This window comes from Seriola dumerili, unplaced genomic scaffold (genome assembly GCF_002260705.1).
Source record: "Seriola dumerili isolate Sdu_G_001 unplaced genomic scaffold, Sdu_1.0 BDQW01000044.1, whole genome shotgun sequence".
NCBI lineage: Eukaryota > Metazoa > Chordata > Actinopteri > Carangiformes > Carangidae > Seriola > Seriola dumerili.
This window is the reverse complement of record NW_019174299.1, coordinates 3,778,464-3,797,931: the sequence shown is the minus strand read 5'-3', so window position 1 is coordinate 3,797,931 and position 19,468 is coordinate 3,778,464. Positions and strand designations below refer to the sequence as shown.

The window sequence follows — 19,468 nt, the reverse complement described above, 5'->3', positions numbered from 1 at the left end:
GCTTCAGCCTTTATTTCCACACAGTATTTTATTCTGGCAAAGCAAAAGTCTGTCACAACCAAAAACAAAATCAATCCTTACACCATTATTAATTGTTTTATTGTTTTCATTAACGAATGTATATATATGGTGTAATATGTGTATTCAATCCTGTTTCACATACTGTAGCAATCATGGATTATACAAGTTGTTCGAGTTGTAGTATTTTATTTAATAAATAAAATGTCTAAAAGTCTTTAAGGATATATATTACCGATCGATATTAATGTGAGTGACCTGATGGAGATAACAGAAACAGTTTACAGCTCCAGTCTCTGTCAGTGTGAAAAGCTGAACGGTCTGAACCTTAATGTGGCAGCAGGTGGTGCTGTTTTCCTTAATCAGACAAACCACATTAATTTACAAGAAATTCAACCAGTTCCTCAAGTACTGGATGAAGTAGAGGATGTCCTTCTACTTTATCTGTTTTAGAGATGTTTTTTTTCTTTTTCTCTCTGAAAAATCAGATTTTTAGGCACCTCATATCTAAGAGTCTTTCATTTTGTTGGTCATGGAGGTGCTGATTCCTTGCAGTTGGGCTACTTGGGAAATTATCTTTAAAATCCATTGTGCTTAGGCACAGTTAAACACTATGAAAATGTGTTTAAATACTCTTATTTTAAGCAGCCAAGACCAGTGGTGGAAGTACTCAGTGCTTTACTTCCACTTAAGTAAATGTATCATTACCACAGTAATACTCTGAAATACCCTCCATTTAAAAAGTAAAAGTACAAAAGTATTTGCATCAAATTATACTTAAAGTGCAGTTTGTACTTATTATGCATAATGGCCCAATTCAGAATAATATATATTGTATTATTTGATTCAAATTATTGATGCATTAATGGGGCTAATTTTAACTACTTTATGTGCTACCAGGTGCTAAATCCATAATGATGTGTGATCATTTATTAGAGGATTATATTCTGTATTTAGAATCTGCAGGTGCAAATTAAAAATGAACTAACACTGTCAAATAAATGTAGTGGAGTGAAAAGTACAATATTTCCCTCTGAATTTTTAGTGGAGTAGAAGTATAAAGTAACATAAAATGGAAATACTTAAGTACAAGTACCTCAAACTTGTACTTAAGTACAGTACTAGAATAAATGTACATGGTTACTTTCCATCACTGGCCAACACAGACAAGACTTTTAAAAACGAGATATTATACATGTTAGTTGTTATTTTTTCTGCTCAAAAATGCAAAACTTACTGATGTGAACCAATCAAGTGAAGTCTGTGAAATGAAATGAAAATCACCATGAAATATCACAATTTCCCTTTTATGGCAAGTTATTTTCAAACTTGTAGAAAATAAAAGTAAAAACAATTCAATTGTAAGATTGGACATAACACAACAGGCTACATACAATCGTTTATATTTTATAAATGGCATGATACTTGGCCAAATGTTTGCCAAAAAATAAACTACATATGTGATAATAACACATATTCAAGCAATAGTTTGTAAACCAAGCCTTGTTTGTTGGTAAGTTCATGAGTTAAATGTTGAAATGCGTTTCTTAGGCTCGGCTTGGTTTATCTTCCATCTGAGGGAGGTGAACTGGTTTCAGAAACAATAAGGACTTGTCTAAATACAGTATTCATTCATTCATAATTTGATCCCTAGTAAAACATTCTCTTCATTATATCGACAGTACACAACAGAAAACTACGATGACTCTCTTTTAAATACAGTTAAGTTAAAAATCTGACTGTACTTGAACAAATCATAGGCACATACAGTATGCCTGCACAAGATGTCTTATGAAAATAAGATACTGGCTATAGAGTGTTTGCATTTATTTTGCAATGTATCCGTCTCTCTCTCTGTGCACCAGATGTTTTAGTGCGTCGTCTTCTTGGGGGTCTTGCCAAATTTAGCATCCAATCCGAGACCTAAAGAGAGAAAACCACAGATGTGATTAAGGAGCAAAGGAAAACCTCAGCATCTTAACAGACACTATTGTACACTCTGGAGATCACCAACAGAATCACCAGCATTACCAATAAAAACATAAAAAATATGAACGCTCTGGCATCTTCTCCAACTATGTCAGCGTTAATTTACTGTCTCCCCTGCGGCTATACTCCCACTGCATAATTTACCAGTCAACCAAATGGTTTGCGTGGGAAGCCTAAGTATTCCCCAGTTGGACCTAATTGTTTGTTATAACAAACACATACAGTAACTGTCTCTGGCTACAGCTGTTGATGGTTTCAGTCATGTTCTGGCAAGCGCTTGATAGTGTTATAATCTGTCACCAATTTTACAGTGATGCAGTGCATTCATGAGAAAAATGTGACACATTTGAGTAAAGGCAGGAGGAAAGAGAGCGTTAATTCTCACCAAGGAAAACTAGGATGGTGCCAACCCACTGCATTGTACTCATGACGTTGCCAAACAGAATTACAGAGCCAAGGATTGTGAAGAACTTCCTCGTGGTGGTGACGATGGAGCAGGTCAGAGGCCCAAAGTATACCACCGTCATAAAGATGAAGGTCTGGTGAAGGATTAGAAAAAATACTCAAAGGTTGTAATATGAATACCCACTGTTAAGATGCTTGTCTTCTCTAAGCATTCGTTCCAAAGCTTTTCTTTTATTTCCTCTCACAATGCAACACAACATTACACTTCCCATTACTTCACCGACCACATCAGTCCTTTCATCATACACCCACCTGGCCTAAGGCACTGGTCAGTCCAAAGAGAAGAATATTATAGAGGATGCTGGGGTGGCGTTCAGTAAAACTCAGGAACTCCCACACCTCCCCTGTCCACAACACAGCTGAGAGCAGAGAGGAAGAAAGCAGCAACAGAAAAAGAAAATAACAATGTCATCTCAAAAACAGAACTCGGTAATTGATATTAATGTCACATGTACTGCCTTAGTTGCCTTGTCCTTGACACTCGTGCTGAGAAAATCAGATCACAGCATTTACAGTGTGAGCACATGGCACCACCAAGTGGTTTAATACAGTCATAACAACCAGATGAAGCCTTGGTGTGGGGGTGTCATGGATCCGTAGGAGTGGAGGAATAAGAATACTTTTGTATCTTGGGAAACAGCCGCACTTCAAAAGATAGTGAAGGCAGATTTCTAATAAAGGTAGCAGCGGCGTACCACAGACTAAATTTTCCACAGACAGCTGAAAGCATTTTAATACAGTCGAGAACTGAATCTGACACTTATGAAAAACAAATATTGCATTTTGTAATGTAATATGACCTATGAAAGTGGGAAGCAGATGTTGAGGAGAGATGGAAACAAACTCAGAGATAGCAGGCAATACCAATTAATTTGTTTAAGGAATGATAAAAGTCCCTTAGTTCTCATACTGGCTTTGACCTTTTGATCTTTATCATACAACCCATTAGTGCCTAACCTTAGTAAGCCCCTCATTATATTGCATTTGTTTTATGTGGCTTACTCTCCTGCATATTATACCAACCTCCTCACAGAGCCGAGGGCTTTGAGGTGCAGGATTCCTTATCTAGAAAGATAACGCTGAAAACTTTGCCTTGACTGAATTAATGAGTTTTTTCCTCCTGAGAGAACAGGGTTCATCTTTTCTTTAACATATTGGTTTCTGTTTGGGTTCTTTACTTATTAGGTTTGCCATTAGCCACTGCATAACAGCCGTTATTTGTCCTGGGGTCTTTTTTTAAGAATTTATTGTGACATTACAAAATCAACGCAACTAATAACATAACCTTTTAAGAATGCATTTTAACCACCATGTTATAATTCAGTTGTTCATACTAAAACACCTTAAGGTGAAATCAGATATTGCTGCAGTTTGATAAACTGTTGAGTGGAAAAGCATCTCAAAGAAACCAGAACGATAACAAAATAAGACCTCTAACTGTGTTAAAGACTGGATGACTTCTTTTGGATCCTCATTATAGGTGTTTTAAAGACCCTCTCCAATGAAAATCAAGTTTTTAACCTTGTTAACATGTCCATATGATGTTTTTATATAATACATGACATATCATGAGTGAAATAAGCAGTCAACGCCATGACTGCGTATCTCCACCTTGGAAATGCAGTGAACCAATGACAGTCTCATAAAAACAGATTCAGACAGCCAGGGATTCACACGTCATATAATCTAAGGAACTAATCTTGTCAACTTGTGGGGATGAGGGACGGAGCAAAAATAAACCTGAAAGCAGTACAGAGAGCGAGAGTTTACTTTAGCACAACCACTAACACTGGGTCAGCCACTGCCAGTTGTGAGCTAACAAACAAATCAAAGATGGTAAGTACACTAACCGTCCTGATAAGTCTGCTAATCACCTATGTTTGGTCACAACAGACTCCTCATCAGAGTCTGACTGAAGCTCAAACATGTGGCCGAGTCTCTCTGATGTTTCCTCCAACACTAACCATCATTATACGCTCTGCTCTTCCACCGGTCACTGAAACAGTACACAAAGCGAGAGTTTGCATTAGCACAACCACTAACACTGTGTCAGCCACTGCCAGTTACAAGCTTACAAACAACATAAACAATTAATTACGCTAACCACTCTGATAGGTCTTCTAGCAGGGTTTTTCCTGCATAGAGAATTGCGAGGCGGCAGCCTCCATTAAATTTCGTGCCGCCTCCGCTTCCTGACAAAATTCTAGTACTTGTTTTCTCTGTGGATTTGAATAAGTACAGGATACAATTTGTCCCGTATTTTCGTTCATGTTATGTCCTCAAAGTGCTGTGAATAATGTAATGTCAAGTAAAACCAAACCAGTTGCCACCTTTTTTCACATAAAAGGTGGCCACCCTACAGATGAATATCAAGCACACCCAGCTTCTTGAAAAGTTTCCCTAAAGTAACATTACATCCCTTCATATGTTTATTTTTTTGCAGAAATGTCTCAAATCACAGATTATTTTAAAAAAAAAACAGAATTAGCGAGGAGGAGAACCGCGAGGACAGGTGAAACAGTGCAGAGTGCAGACATCATTAGTTCTTCTAATATGGGAAATAAAGTTAATTCATGTTACTGACAAGATACGGTTAATGTGTCAGGACTGAAAGTAGGCCTAGTTCTCGCCACAAGTGGAAGATGAGAGGATCAGAGCGCGAGAGAGGAGTCAAGGCGAGAGTACCAAGTCTTTGTACGAGTTGTACGGCTTAGTACCACCCCCGCCTAATTTTCGGCCAGGAAAAACCCTGTCTAGTCACTGATCTTGGTCACATCAAACTCCTGAGTCTGGGTCTGACTGAGGCTCAAACATGTGACTGAGTGTCTCTGATATTTCCTCCGCTAATCATCCTGACCAGCCTGATCCAGATTTCTCAGTGACGAAGTAAGAGTAGATGAGAGTATTTTTACATAGTTGAAACATGTCTGGAGAGGAACGTTAAGACATTTTAAAGAGCCACAGATAAGTAACTGTAAAACAGAGGAATATTCTGTATACTGTATAATGTGGCATTGGTAAACATCTAAACAGGTTAAATGACAGTTAGGTAGATAAGCAACTATGTGCCATGGAGTATCAGAATATACAACCACTACACCAGTAAAATGTGAAAACGACATTGGTTTGTAATATTTTTCAGTTTGAATGATTTTATAGGTGTTTTAATTTCATCATAAACACTTTATTATGAAAGCATCAGTGCAAAAGTAACATTAATCCTTTGGTTTCAGCATTTTCTGAGAATTATTCAGAGAGAAAGGCAACAGGATGTTCATTGCACTAGTGTTTGGTTCATTCTGCTACACTTTGGCAGGACTGAACCATACCAAGGTGATCTTGCTCATTAGGTTCTCCTCTCTGGCTGCAGGTGTGCCAGTCACTGAAATGTCCTGATGTAGAGTTGGTTGGAAAAACACTCCATCAACTCAATGGCACATATTCGTTTGGATGAAAAGTTTGGCAGAGAGCTGGATTGACTCACCTAGTCCCAGCACCAGAGTGGACCACATGTTGATGTTCAGCATCATGTGGTTGGCACTGGTCTGGAAGCGAGCCCTCATGTGGTCCTGGGCCACGCCAGTCAAACCGTCCAATGTCAGAGAGACCAGCTATGACACACGAAGACACACCACCAGGCCATGAGACAAATGTCATGGAAATGCCACAGTAACCATGGATACAGAAAGGAGACACAGATTGATCTGCAACACATGACAATAAATGAATTGAAATGGATGGACTATAAATATATGTTATCTCACCAGCAGAATCTCTCCAAAGCCAAAAACATGGTCATCTGCAACAGCTGAACTCTTGTTGGGTTTGTAGAGGAACAGAGCCACACCGCTCACAATCAGCAGCACACACAGGTATTTAGCCAGTGGGTACTTCTTCCTCAGTATTGTAACTCCGAGGATCATCACTGGAACAACACAACAACAACAACAACATGATGATGGATCACTTTAAGCCGTGCATACCAGTGTAACATGCCTGTGGTGTGAGTTAATCTCACCCCTGGATGCAATATCAGGGCTTCACCCCCTGAGAGTGGAACATATGGATGGTGAAAAAAAATGTGTGTATGTGTGTGTAACAACAGATAACAAGCTGTGAGTGGTGACATATAACCTTCATGTACAAACAGAACAAACTCTAACCTGCAGCAACTTTGCTCTGAACTCCACACATCTTGAAACAATCTGTTTACTCTATATGTCCTGGATCAGTTCAGAAAGATAACAGAATCTCTCTTGTTTGTCAAGGACCATATACACATGGGTTACTTAACTTTGTATATATGTACATTAGCACATTACATTATGAGACCTGGCAGCTCACGAGTTTGTCAGAAATCAGACATTTGAACATCATAAGACCAACTTTATCCCCAGACTGCCACCAAAAAAAATATGTCACAGAGAAATACAGGAAGAAACCTCAGGAAATGCACGTGTTCATTTTTTACAAAGCGCAAATATAACCTCAGACATCAGTTTATTATCAGATTTTGTTGGTGATATCCTGTGCAGGTATGCAGGTGATATGCAGGCAGAAAGCAAGACACAAACCAAAGTGATTTCATAAGATTTACCTGGTATGGGCTTGCAGGATTTTCCCAGCACCTATCACAAGAAAAAGATGAGTTTCAGGATATGATCGCACTAAGCAGCTGCACTGATACAACATCCCAAGAAATCATATTAACCATCTAACTTTGCCCCATCTAAAAGGGCAGACTCACCTGTGTGGGGTAGTTGACATATTGAAGGGCAGAGTTACTGGACACCATGGCTCCAAGATAAGAGAGGGAACACAGTCCATAGAGCCAGTTCTTGGTGTGATCTGGTTTTGAGCCCTCAAAAAACTGGATCACTGATGAAAAGGAGAAAGAGGTTTTTATTAAAAGGAATCCACAACAATATAATAAATTTACAACTTCAGAAATATATGTTAGATGTTTTTTTTATATATATATTAACCCCTTTTATTAGTTTTTTTGTCTCCTCTGCACAGCACATACTCACAGATCTTAGCAAACAGAGCATTGATAATGCACTGGATGAAGACCAACGTCCGGGCGAATCTGAACTTCTCCTTCTTGTCTCCTTGACCATATTCACCTCGAGTGCTGGAAAAGTCAGAGAAACAACACTGATTTGAACGCGACAGATCACAGACAATGAACTTGAAACTGAAGTACTCCTCAATTGCCTTCTTGGCAGGAGCATGGCAAGTGAGGTTAAAGAGTGGAGTGCTTTCATCAGTCTCCCAGCTGTGAAAAGGCCATTTATAAAGGAGAGGCCATAATGCATTAAATTACAACTGACAGGCTCGGGTGGTGGTGGTGGTGACATTTTGTTAGAGGACCAATACTTTTCTGGTTGTGTCAGTTTGCAACTGTAATCAAGAACTCACAGAAAACTGTGATATCAATATTATTTGATGACAATATGTAACAGAAGTTGTATTCAACTATTGAATTAATTATATACAATTATTCAGGTTGTGAAAAGGCTGCTTCACCAGAGACACCAAGTCATTTTGGAACCAGATATGATCCCTGTCCCCTCTAGTGACTTAGGCAACAACATACCATCTGTGTCATGCCTCAGTATGTGGTATGCAATAGAGGCTGAGCTCCCCTTACTTAATTTACTCTTTCTAGAGAACCACAAATAACCATTACGATTTGCTGGGTTTTTACAGATCTATTTGAGCAAAATATGAAAGATAATAAAACATATAATAAAAGTATTATTCCATCTATGAGGGATAATGACATGAAATTTACAGTGAATTAGAAATAGAGAGTACCTACTATAGGTTTTAGGGGACAATACTCTGCATTTTTAATAACACACTGTCACCAAACTCTATTAATAAATCTGCTAATTTAAAGTGTAATCGATGTTGCGTTTCTCATCGGTAGGGGCAGATTTGCATAACATACAACGAATAGTTCGGACACATTAGCTCATTCTGTACTCTATGGTGTTTCATTTGCACCTATACCAATTGGAAAAGTTGTATTAATTAGAAAAGGTAGCATTTTTTTTCGAGGTGCGCTCTCAATGGGCAAGTCAGCATTAAATAAGCAGATTTTTTAATAGAGTTTGGCACTGGACACAACGACATCTGCTTTGGAGTTACTTACATCGTCTCTTGTAATATTCCGTAATAAAAGTAACACACAAAAACTCCGAGGAAACAAACAATGAACCGTATCCGCATACTGTCCCACGGGGAGGTGGGTTTCCCTGCTCCCTTTCCTGCAGCCATGCTGTCGTCCACCAGACCCGGTATGGCAACCGACACCGTTCCGCTCCCCGCGCCCCTCACACCGACGTCCCGCTCCACTATAGCCGATGTCACGAGCCCGGAAATGGTGCTCGCGTTTTAATGTTGGCCGTGGATTTTGTAAAAGATGAAGGTTTTGCTGATGGATATCACCAAACCCTTTTGTGCACAGTGAGTGTTATTTCTCAAAGCTTGCTAACGGTATCTTGAATTGTCTGGAGATATCAAGTCATTATTGTTTATTTTGCATCATTCCAGTGACTCTCCAGCGTCCGACAGTCCAACTATCTGCTCCGGGACAGCTGTAGCATCAACAGCATCCCATTCCCGCATGTACAGGTGAACTGTCAGGTGAGTTTAGGTCGTGTTTTCATTCAGAAATCAGACCTATAATTAGAGAAAAAATTATAGGTCGCGTCAGGAAAATGGGTTTTGTGAAAAGACCCCAAAGGTGTCTGCAGCCACGCCTGAACTGTTAGATTTACATTCGTGAATTAAATCACGGACACTAATGCATTGTGGTGTGTTTAATGTAACCGCGTCAGCCAAAAAACGCAACATGAAATGTGAAGTATTATAATTAAAACTGAGTTTTTTTTGTCGTGTTTTGTGATACAGCAGTTGTAAAGACAACTATTCAAAAATGTGAGGTCCTTTCCTGAAAATGTCGCGTGCCTTTTAGTCGTCCTAGGATGTGGATTAAATTCATTGGTCCATGTAAGGCAGTAGAGATCCACCGTGGGCCAATCAGAAAGTAGATTTGAATTGAAAAAGGCGGTGCTTATGTTTAAAAACCACAAATCCACGTGTCAAAAGCAGGCACAACAACAATAAAAAAAAAAACACAGAAATAAAAGTAATATAAAAAAATATTTCAACGCCCAGAAAATTGGTTCTTTTATTTTCTTTACAATAGCAACAGCACACTAAACATTCTTAACTGTTATCACCCTTAAAAAGTAAGAAAAGGGCTTATAATCAGGTCTGAGAAAACACAGAGCTGAGAGATAATACTAATTGTTCATTAGCATCTGCTTATTCTATGATATTTTTACTGTAGGTCATGTTATTAATCAGTGTTGCATAGGATAATGCTGACATTATCCATTTGAACAATAACTCAAACATCAGGGAATCATCTTCTTCCACATCAAAATGAATCTTGAAACATTAACAGGGTCCAATGAGGCTCAGATTGAACAAAAACTCAGTGTGACCCACTCAAGATCTTAAAAGCTTGACCAAATTGCAACAGTTTGGTTAGAACAATGCCCACTGAAGGCGAGTAAAGCTAATAAAACACCCATTCCTGCCTTTAAACCACCAAAGTATACACAGAAATATATGTCAATTTCTTTAGTGAATACAAAAACAGTATCACCATACTCATAACTTCCTTACAAAGATACAAAAATATATATCTTGCTAGAAATACATTTGTAGAAAAGTAGGCCACTGTAAACTACAGCCCAAAAATATTTCTCTTCAACCAAAAGATTTTATGAATTTTCAAGAAAAAACCCATCACATGAATTCTCTCAAATTAAGCTGAAACTTCATCCATGCGTGATCTAAGCGCTTGAGTTTTCGACTCTGAATTATCTTATTTTGACATTAAAATCATCCCTGGCAGACTGCAGTCTTTGTCTAATAATGTAAAAATGAACAAAGTCAAAAACTAAGTCATTTGTAAAATTTTTCCAGCATTTGTCAACATTTCCACATATTAGGTCCTGTAGTCTAATCCATAGCCAATATTGGAAAATACTAGGACAATTCAAGTGCTGTTGAAGTAAATATCAGCTGAATCCAAACATCCTGCAGTTGGAAATCATCAGTGAAGCAGCCAGATTTTTAGGCTAAATTTTTCTCTAAAGTACAATGACAACATATGCTTCCAGTCTCAAAGTCTCTTATTTTGATCACAGTCATAATGGCATGTTACAGCAGTGATGAGCCAGGTGAGCACAGGTATCTGTTGGCACCCTTCGTGTAAAACACATCCAGTTTCTCCAGGTCCTGGCAGTGCAGTGTGGTTTAGTCCTGACGGGCTCTGCTCAGATATCCACCTACTGCATGCCCAGGTGCCTGGTGGGAGAGGCTTGACCTGGGCAGCCAGTGACAGGAGACACTGACAGGCCACGGAAGAGGAGGTCCATGGAGGGCAGGAGGGGCTTCAAAAGACTGACAGGGCAGAAAGCAGAGCCTCCGTGGGGGGTAAAGTTGACTTTATTGGGGTCAGGGCAGGATGGCTGGAGGAGAGGCTCATCCTGACAAGCAGACCTGGATGTACAGATGGAGAGAGTAATGGGGTTAATAGTGTTTTTCAGACAAAGCTCTTTTCAAATTGTTGTTTCAGATTGCAGTCGACAACTTTTGTAACTTAAGCTTGAGCCTTTTTTCCATTTTTTTCTTGACTACTCCAGTTACTTTTTGTGTACAGACAAGTGCAATGCCTTCAAGAAGAGACTGTTAGCCCCATTTGAATGACTCATTGTGTCACAGCTCTCTATCGCAGCAGGCGTTTTACCCACTTCAACTGTGGCTATTCAGAGCAGCTATAAACACTTTTGCCTTGAGACATGATTACCCAACATGTCACACGAACTAGTTAGTTTCAAGCATGAGCAGGCTTTTACTGGCACATACTCTAGGATCCTGGATCATCAATGGCCCTGAACACAACAGTGTTGCATGTTGATACATTTATAACATCACAATACCAATCACTATATGTGCCCATGTTCATATAACCCAAATGTAAAATGGATTGCTGACCTATTAACAGTGATTTGAGTGATAATGATGACAATAATAATAATAACAATAATGATAATAATAATGATAATAATAATAATACTCACTAATAATACCTTATCAAGCTTAAATACAAAGTGTTTTCTAAGTAAAAAGAGATTAAGTAATCAAATCTGAAAGCCATGTAAGCCTCCCTAGTAGGTAAAACAAAGTTTAGGAATATGAGAGCATATTAAAACTGCACTGAGCCCATACATAAACAAATGGATGTGCAAGTGCAATAAAAGAGAAATAAGTTCTCACGTGTAAATAAAATGCAGTTTATGTTTACCTATATTCATTCAGCTTTGTTGTGCTTGTTTTTAGCTGTATGTCTTTCTCTCCATCTCCTGCAAACTGTTTTTGGAACGGTGTGTAGGTCCACAGAGAATAACGAATAACCAAAGTCAGATTCCTTGTATGTGTACACACATTTGGCCAATAAAGCTGATTCTGAGTCTGATCTTTTGCTATTCTATGTTATATCAAGCTAGTTACATATCAGGTCAAAATTTGTTTTACTGTCAGCACATGATTCTGGTGGGGTCCCAAAGTAAAGTTTTCCCCTGAGGCCCCCCAGCAGCTTGTTCCAGCTATACATGATGTTCTGGTCTATTAAGTGATACTTACATTGCCTCCTCACATACTCGAACCCGCTCACAGCCTTCTGGTGGTTCGCGCTGGAAGGAGTAGGTTTTGTTAGGACGAGGGGACGTGGAGCAGGGCTGCAGCAGAGGAGGCTCCAGAGCAAATGAAGGAAGCAGTGTAGATGGAGAGGGACACAGGGTCTCACAGTTCACCGGCTCTGTACGCAGGGTCAGAAATATCCAAATATTTTTAATAATACCTCAAATAAATTCAGCACTCAAGAGAATCTCCAAATTAATTAAATCACAGCGTTGTCTAACCTGGCTCTCCCATGGGGCAGGGAGATTGTGACGGAGACAAAAGCAGTGGGTTCAAGACACAAGGGGAATTTGGGGGTGACAGAAGTGACGGATCTAGAGGACAGGGGGACTGAGAAGGAGAGAGGAGGGAAGCATCCAGGGGCCCCGGGGAGGGCTCACTCTGAGAGCCACTACTGCATCTCTGGGCAGGGACAGGAGCTCTGTGGCCGTCTGGGATGTCCAAAATCTGTAATATTCAGGCGGAAACAAGTAAAGTGGTCAGACAACGCAGATAAAGAAACAAAAGCAAAGAGTGAGGGAAGGTACAAGCAGGTAAAACTAGGAGGCAGACAATTTCTGTACTGGCTTAACTAATATTTCATATTTAGAATTATTTTAAAGGTCTCATATTTTATAAAGTGAGATTTACATGTCTACTTTGATTATAAAGCAGGTCTAGGTTCCATATTAATACTGTGAAAGTATCAAAGCGCTCAGTCCACAGAGAAATGCAAACAGCCTGTAATTCAGAAACTGAGCCTTAAAACAACACGTCAGGACTTCTGTAACTTTGTGATGTCACAACAAAGCAGTCGCCACTTTCAGCCACGCCCCAAGCCCCGTCCACCTGGACCCACCATTCAACCTCGCAGGATTTGGTTTCTCTGAGTGTTTAACTGAAATCTGATATATTTTTATTTGATCATTCAGAAAGCAGTCAGCCAATCAAAACAGAGGATCAGACCCTCCTCCCCTCTGATTGGTTCACCGACCTGTTGTTACTAGAGCTCCAGAGAGAAGCCTGAGAGAGGAGATGTAAAACTACACTGAGATGATTTTTGGTTCTTATAACCATAAATATATCTTCTTATGGATCAACACTTCAAATAAAACATGGAAAAGTGTAAAAAATATGGGACCTTTAAGTGTTTTAATGCTTATGTCAATGGTAGAGCACGTTGATCAGTGGCCTAACCTCATGCTGATCGTCTGGTTTCTCAGACACAAACACCTCCTCCAGCTCCAGGTTGAGGCCTTCAACACTACGTCGAAGTCGGGGGGCGAGTCTGTTCAGCGGCATCAGGGGTATTGTCTGAGAAAGAACAAGTAAAATATGAAAATATTTAGAGGGTATCTGTGATTGATTGCGCACTTACAGCAACTATGTTTCTTTACTTTCAAAAAAAATTGTGTGTCTGATGTCTGTTCTATACTGTTTCAATGGCACGGTATGATATTCTGGTTTCAAATTGTCTTTCTGTGACAGCATGGCAGCAACACAGGAGCTTTGATGACAGCCATTCCTAAGAAAAGCACCAGTGTTTTTTTATATCCCTGTTGCTGAGCTCTGCCTAGCCTGCCTGTGAAAGCCAGTGTGGTGTCTGTGGTATTCATGAAAACTTTGTTCTCTGTGTCTTTAACTCACATATCCTCAAAGGAAAAAGAGCAACGGACTACCTGAGTGATGCCTGCCGCATGACCTGCTGGCAAGGGATGGTGGGGGAGCTCGCACCCCGCCGAGGGAGGGGCATGGCGGGAGCGCTTCTGCAATTGGTGCCTCAGCTTGGCCACCTGAGGGCAGAGTGGAGAGAAAAAATGATTCAGGTGTCGCTATAATTCATTCTGAAAGGGAGCGGTTGCTCATTTTCCCCTCTGGGGCCCTGAAAGTTTTGTGGTATCAGTGGAAGGCTGCAGAGTAAAGGGTGTGAGTATGAGCGAGAAACAGAACGACTCATTAATGAACTGCGATAATGATGAACTGAAATACTTGCCTCTCTCAGGTGTTCTGCACTGCCCCACGACGCTGAGCGCTTGTGTCCTCCAACACTTCTCCTTCCCTGGGTCTCCTCTGCCCATGAACTTGGAGTCTTTAAAACAAATATGACAATGTGGTGAATAAAGAGTCCAGTGTTTTGTCTATCAAACTTCTCTGTGGTAGAAAATGGCCTTTTTTTGGCAGGAACTCTGGCTGTCAGCGGGATGACCTTTGACAGGCTTCTTGTATTTTGTGTTAAACCCAGTGAACTCCAATCAACGCTACAACTCGAGAGCACAACACTGTAGAACAGCCCCACAGCTGTCTCGCACACCTGCCCCTCAACAGCTGTACAGAGGAAGGCAAAGAGAAAACCACTCTGAGCTGCAAAACAGCCCCGCTTCCACAAACATAAGAAAACATCCAAACCACATCAATGTTAAGACTATAAATACAGAGCTACTATCAGCATTCAACACATCAGCGCACACACAAACACACACACACACACACACACACACACACACACACACGCTATATCACGCAGTTGTGCTGTTATTCACAAAGTCACACACTGTAGAGGAAAAACAAATGAACACAAACAGCCAGCAGGGAGACTTTTATGTGCACGTCTTTTGTCAGTCACAACTCCACAACATCCTACTACGCCTGTACCGATTTCTTCACATTGACTCTTGATCTTCTACCAGTGGGAGTCTGGTTGGCCGCTGCCGGCTGTTGGTTGGGTGCAGACGACTGGCAATTCATCATCAACAGGTGAAACCCAGGTGGAGTTGACCAACAGGATCAGATACTCGCAGTTCTGGTGCCTCCACCGCCTCCTCAGCCTCAACTGCTTCACACGCTTGCAAACAATCTGATCCACTCACTGGTGTCCATGATATTCATGAGGCAGCTAACATTACACACAGTCATTTAGCTCTCACTGCCCGCAGCACGGCTACGTCATGGCTTTCCGTCCCCAAAATACAACCCGTTCCTTAAGCGTCGGCAACACAACTCAGAGAAATCTTACTGGAGCCATTAGCTGCCTGCAGGACGGCACCGACTACATCTCCTCCCATGCCCGGTCCACTCATATGTAGTCAGTCATCGCCGGGCTAAATAAGTCAGAACGCAGCATGAGTCAGACATACAGTGACATCGGTGTAGAGTTACAGCTGCCGCCACCACCCCCCACCCCCCTCCCATCATCCAACACCAACAACCCCACCCTCCCCAAAACATGACCAGGGGGGATCATGGGACACAGACCTATAAAAAGACTCAAAGGTAGTGGAGCATTTGGTCTGCATGGCTAATGTTTCCAGCTTGAGCGATTCATTAACGTTTACCTAATTCCTGCTTGGAACACGATAACAGAAACAGAGCTGCAAATGATTATTATCTTCACTATCAGTTGATCGATTAGTTATAATTTTGATTAACTGATCCATTTATCAGTTTGTTAAATTTCAAAACATTGTGTTAAAGCCGGAGGTCAAATCTTCACATTGACTGGTTTGTACTACCAGTGGTTCAAAAGGTATTCGATGTACAATCATATAAAACAAATAAAGCAGCAAATCCTCATCTTTAAGGAGCTGGAGGCACAGAATTTATTTATTTTTCTCCTATATTTCAACAACTATTGAACGGATTGCCGTGAAACTGTAGGGACAAGATGAATCCCACTGACTTTGGTCATTTTCTGACTTTCCTTTGGTGCCAGCATGAGGTTCACATTTGTGTATTTTTTAGTTGTTGGAAACTTTGTACACGCATTCACACCCCCCTCAAGATGTGTTGTTAGTGACTTCGGTGATCTCCTGATTGTTATTTAACGCCTCCATCAAAATTTCAGCTCGTCCACTACTTTGGTTTATGAATTTTCTGTTGATTGATTAACTTATAAACTGACTAATCGCTTCAGCATTAAGCAAGAACAACAGCAATCTAGTGGTGCCTCCTCTTGTTTGTTTTGATTCAAGCTTTGTGCCTGTGTTTTGTGTTGTTGTGCATTGCATACTATATAAAGTTGTTATAATATTATTTGGTCCACACTCTGCACATATCTACAGAATTACAGTGTAGTTAAAGAAACACAGTTTTAATGTAATAATGTTAGAATCTCAAGAAATACCAATACTAATCCACATCAGTGAGTTTTCAGCAGAGTTGACAAAGTGCCTGATGAGGAGTGAAAGAACAGCGAACAATCAGTTATATCATCTGAAGTAACGCAGAGGAACCATGGCAGAAGGAGCTGCTGGGTGGGGTAGTGGTGTGTGTGTGTGTGTGTGTGTGTGGTTGAGGCGAGTGCTGGGGGATGGGGTGTCTGTATAATGAGGTCAGGCGGGGTCTGTTCCTCACAATGGAGGCAAAGGGGGTTCGTTCGGGCTTAAACTGTGTCAGGAGCGAAGACGAGGCTGCGGAGCTTGGTGATGTTAGTCGGGGGCTTTGTGCACTAGTTAGGAGCAGATACAGTCGAGGGGGGAGCGAGGCAAGAACAGCAGACTTTAAAGAAGAACAAAAACGACTATTTCCAGTTGGCTGCCTTCCACTCGCAGCGTCGAACTGGAACCACCAGACACCTGCAGTGCCAACATCAGATATGTGGTGCTGTGCAGAAATCCTTCACATACAAGAGAAGCTGAGCAGAGAAACATTTGGTGTCGCCTTTTTTCTGCAACATGAAGCAACAGGTTTTAAGGGAGATATGTTCTTACACCACCAGTTGCATTGGTATAGCAGACTGCCATTTATCTCGACCCGGTCTTCTTTCATTACAGTAATTACACCAGAGTATCACAACTACTTTAGCACTATCATGACATATTGATATTCACCTGTGTGGCTTTGTCATTGACACAGGTAACAGCCGTGCTCTCTGCCTCTTTGGGCCACTGTCCCTGCAGATACGGTCCAACGATGGCGTCCAAAGAGAGAGTTCTGCGGATGGTGGGTTTCGGAGGACGAGCCGTGGTCCTGTCTGCTTTTGGGAACAGACATAACACACATTAAGTCAGTTAGCATGTCAGGCCTTTACTCAGTACATATAAAAACTATTTCTTGCTCACAGAAGTGATAAAAACTTATGCTATGATCACATTCAGCTTGTAGTAACTCTGCATGTGACTTGTGCGTGTATACAAACTCTCTTTAATAGGCCAAACAGTATTTTAACACCAGTGGTAGTTGTTCACAAAATTGCTCCCAGGCTTCCTCCCCACCAATAAGCATGCAGTGTATAGAGTTATGTGAGTGTAAGTGTGTGTGTGTGTGTGTGTGTGTGTGTGTGTGTGTGTGTGTGTGTGTGTGTGTGTGTGTGTGTGTGTGTGTGTGCACATGTTGGCAGCTCATTGTAATCTCTGGCAGGTGTGGACCATGCCTTTGACCTGGAGCAAAGCCATCCGACTGCACAACATGGGCAACAGTCACCACAGGCAACAAGTTTATCTACCACCAAGCTAGAAGCACACACACACATACACACACACACACACACACGGTATGTTGTCATCAGCCCAGGTTGCAGGGCAGACAGGATGTATAAATAAACAACCACTACATGCAGATGTGACTTTCATGGATACAATTAAAAAACAACAGAACCAAAGTAAAACAAAGAGGCCTTTAAAGCTTCTGCTGTGTTAGCACCAAGCCTGCAGCAGAGTTCCCACAGGTCAGAGTGCAAAGGGGCGACTGAGTGTCCAAATAACATTATGAGAACAGTGTTATGTTTCAGGGTTTGCAGCCCTCATTGTTGACTTAACTTTCTCATAGCACATGGAAATGTACTTTTTAGACCACAAATCAAGACAAGAGCTGGAGTCCATGTAGTTAGCTGGGTTATTATTCCAGTTAGCATGACATCTGAATAATATCAGTTGTAGCCATCAAATCAAGACTATTTTTACTAAAATAGTTGTTCTACTTTGATCAAATGAAGTGTGCTGTAAATGATTAATGTCTCATGTTGCACCCAACTAACAATGATGTGAATCACCCGTTAATCTGTTAGTTATTTTCTTGATTATACAATTAGTTGTTTTGTTTTAAAATATCCACCACAAAGGGCCCACCACAATTTCACAGACCCCCATTTTTTTGTCCAACCCAACAGTCCAAAACTTACGATTATTCAACTTCACAAGTAAATGAGACAGAGACGTGCAGAAATTCCCCACAGTGGAGACGCTGGAACCAGAAGACGTTTGAAAGTTTTGCTTGAAAAATGATTCAAACGATGAATCGATAATCAGACTTGTTACTGGTTCATTCATCATTTGTTTCAGCACTACTTTCCTCTGTGACACAATGAAGAGAAGGTGATGGGATCCATTTTGTTGCAGTACAATCTTGATCCTAAACAGCAAACGTTAAAAGCCCTGACCATAGGCAGCGTCATTTAAAAGGCTGATAATGATGAGAATGTGACCCCAAACTAAATGTTCAACTTTGGTGCACATGAGAGTGAGTGCGGATCTGAGCCCCCTCCTCCTGAGTGTGTATTTACCCGTCTTGACCTCTCTGCACAGGAGAGCGGAGCCCCTCTGGAGCTGGTATGGGACTGTGGCTTTGAGGGGCTGCAGGCTGGGGTTGCTGCACCCCCGAGGCGCTCCTCCACTTCTGCCCGACATCCCCCTACTCTGCTCCCACGGCCGAGCTCCGCTTATGAAAACACACACACACGCACGCAAGCACGCACGCACGCACGCACGCACGGCTTTTGCTTTTCTTCTTTACCGTCGTCCACTACAACTCTGCGGCGGCGCGGCGCTGGCTTTTTCTTCTTTCTCTCTCTCTCTCTCTCTCTCTCTCTGACCACATAGAATTGATCCAGAGTGATGATCCACAGCTCTGATCGGGCCTCTGGGTGGGCACCCTGCTTGAGCTTTCTTTTGTGATGATGACCATGATTCTTGTTACCTCACAGCTTTTTCTTTTTTTTTTCCCCCCCTTCCAAGTTGAAAAAAGTCGAGCTGAGTTCAGCAAATCACAGTAAACCGCGTATGATCCCTCATGTTGTAGTGAGAGGAGGACACGGGCTGCGGACGCTACACGATCCTCTCACACATTTCTGCTTGTGTGTCTCTTGTGTGAGAAGTGACAACACAACAGCTCAACCTGTGCAACTATCTCGTGCGGGCTGCACTTCCAAGGGCGATCTGGTTGGTTGCGGCAGAATTACTACTGAGCATTTATTGGTCATCACATCCATCTGTCTCCTGAAGGGAAAGCCCCCCCTCGA

At 41.2% G+C, this 19,468-nt stretch overlaps 2 protein-coding genes and 1 long non-coding RNA gene across 3 annotated transcripts; 1 reads left to right on the top strand and 2 right to left on the bottom strand.

Annotated features, from left to right (window-relative positions):
* Positions 1-1,304: 1,304 nt before the first annotated feature.
* slc35b1 (solute carrier family 35 member B1) lies at positions 1,305-9,202 on the bottom strand. Its single transcript, XM_022739451.1, has 9 exons — positions 8,633-9,202; positions 7,503-7,606; positions 7,220-7,350; positions 7,070-7,100; positions 6,237-6,397; positions 5,957-6,083; positions 2,725-2,831; positions 2,393-2,546; positions 1,305-1,941 (listed from the first exon to the last, which is right to left on the bottom strand). The coding sequence occupies exons 1-9, from the start codon at positions 8,755-8,757 to the stop codon at positions 1,889-1,891; spliced, it is 993 nt and encodes a 330-aa protein (XP_022595172.1). The 5' UTR covers positions 8,758-9,202; the 3' UTR covers positions 1,305-1,888.
* Positions 9,039-14,355, top strand: LOC111217539. Its single transcript, XR_002664957.1, has 3 exons — positions 9,039-9,126; positions 13,897-14,063; positions 14,240-14,355. It is a non-coding gene; the product is annotated as an uncharacterized LOC111217539 (long non-coding RNA).
* Positions 9,665-19,373, bottom strand: fam117a (family with sequence similarity 117 member A). The gene is made up of 8 exons (XM_022739450.1): positions 18,734-19,373; positions 17,064-17,206; positions 14,231-14,326; positions 13,917-14,030; positions 13,435-13,551; positions 12,480-12,705; positions 12,202-12,376; positions 9,665-11,058 (listed from the first exon to the last, which is right to left on the bottom strand). Exons 1-8 carry the CDS (start codon positions 18,855-18,857, stop codon positions 10,845-10,847), a joined length of 1,209 nt encoding a protein of 402 aa, XP_022595171.1. The 5' UTR covers positions 18,858-19,373; the 3' UTR covers positions 9,665-10,844.
* Between the last annotated feature and the right edge of the window lie 95 nt (positions 19,374-19,468).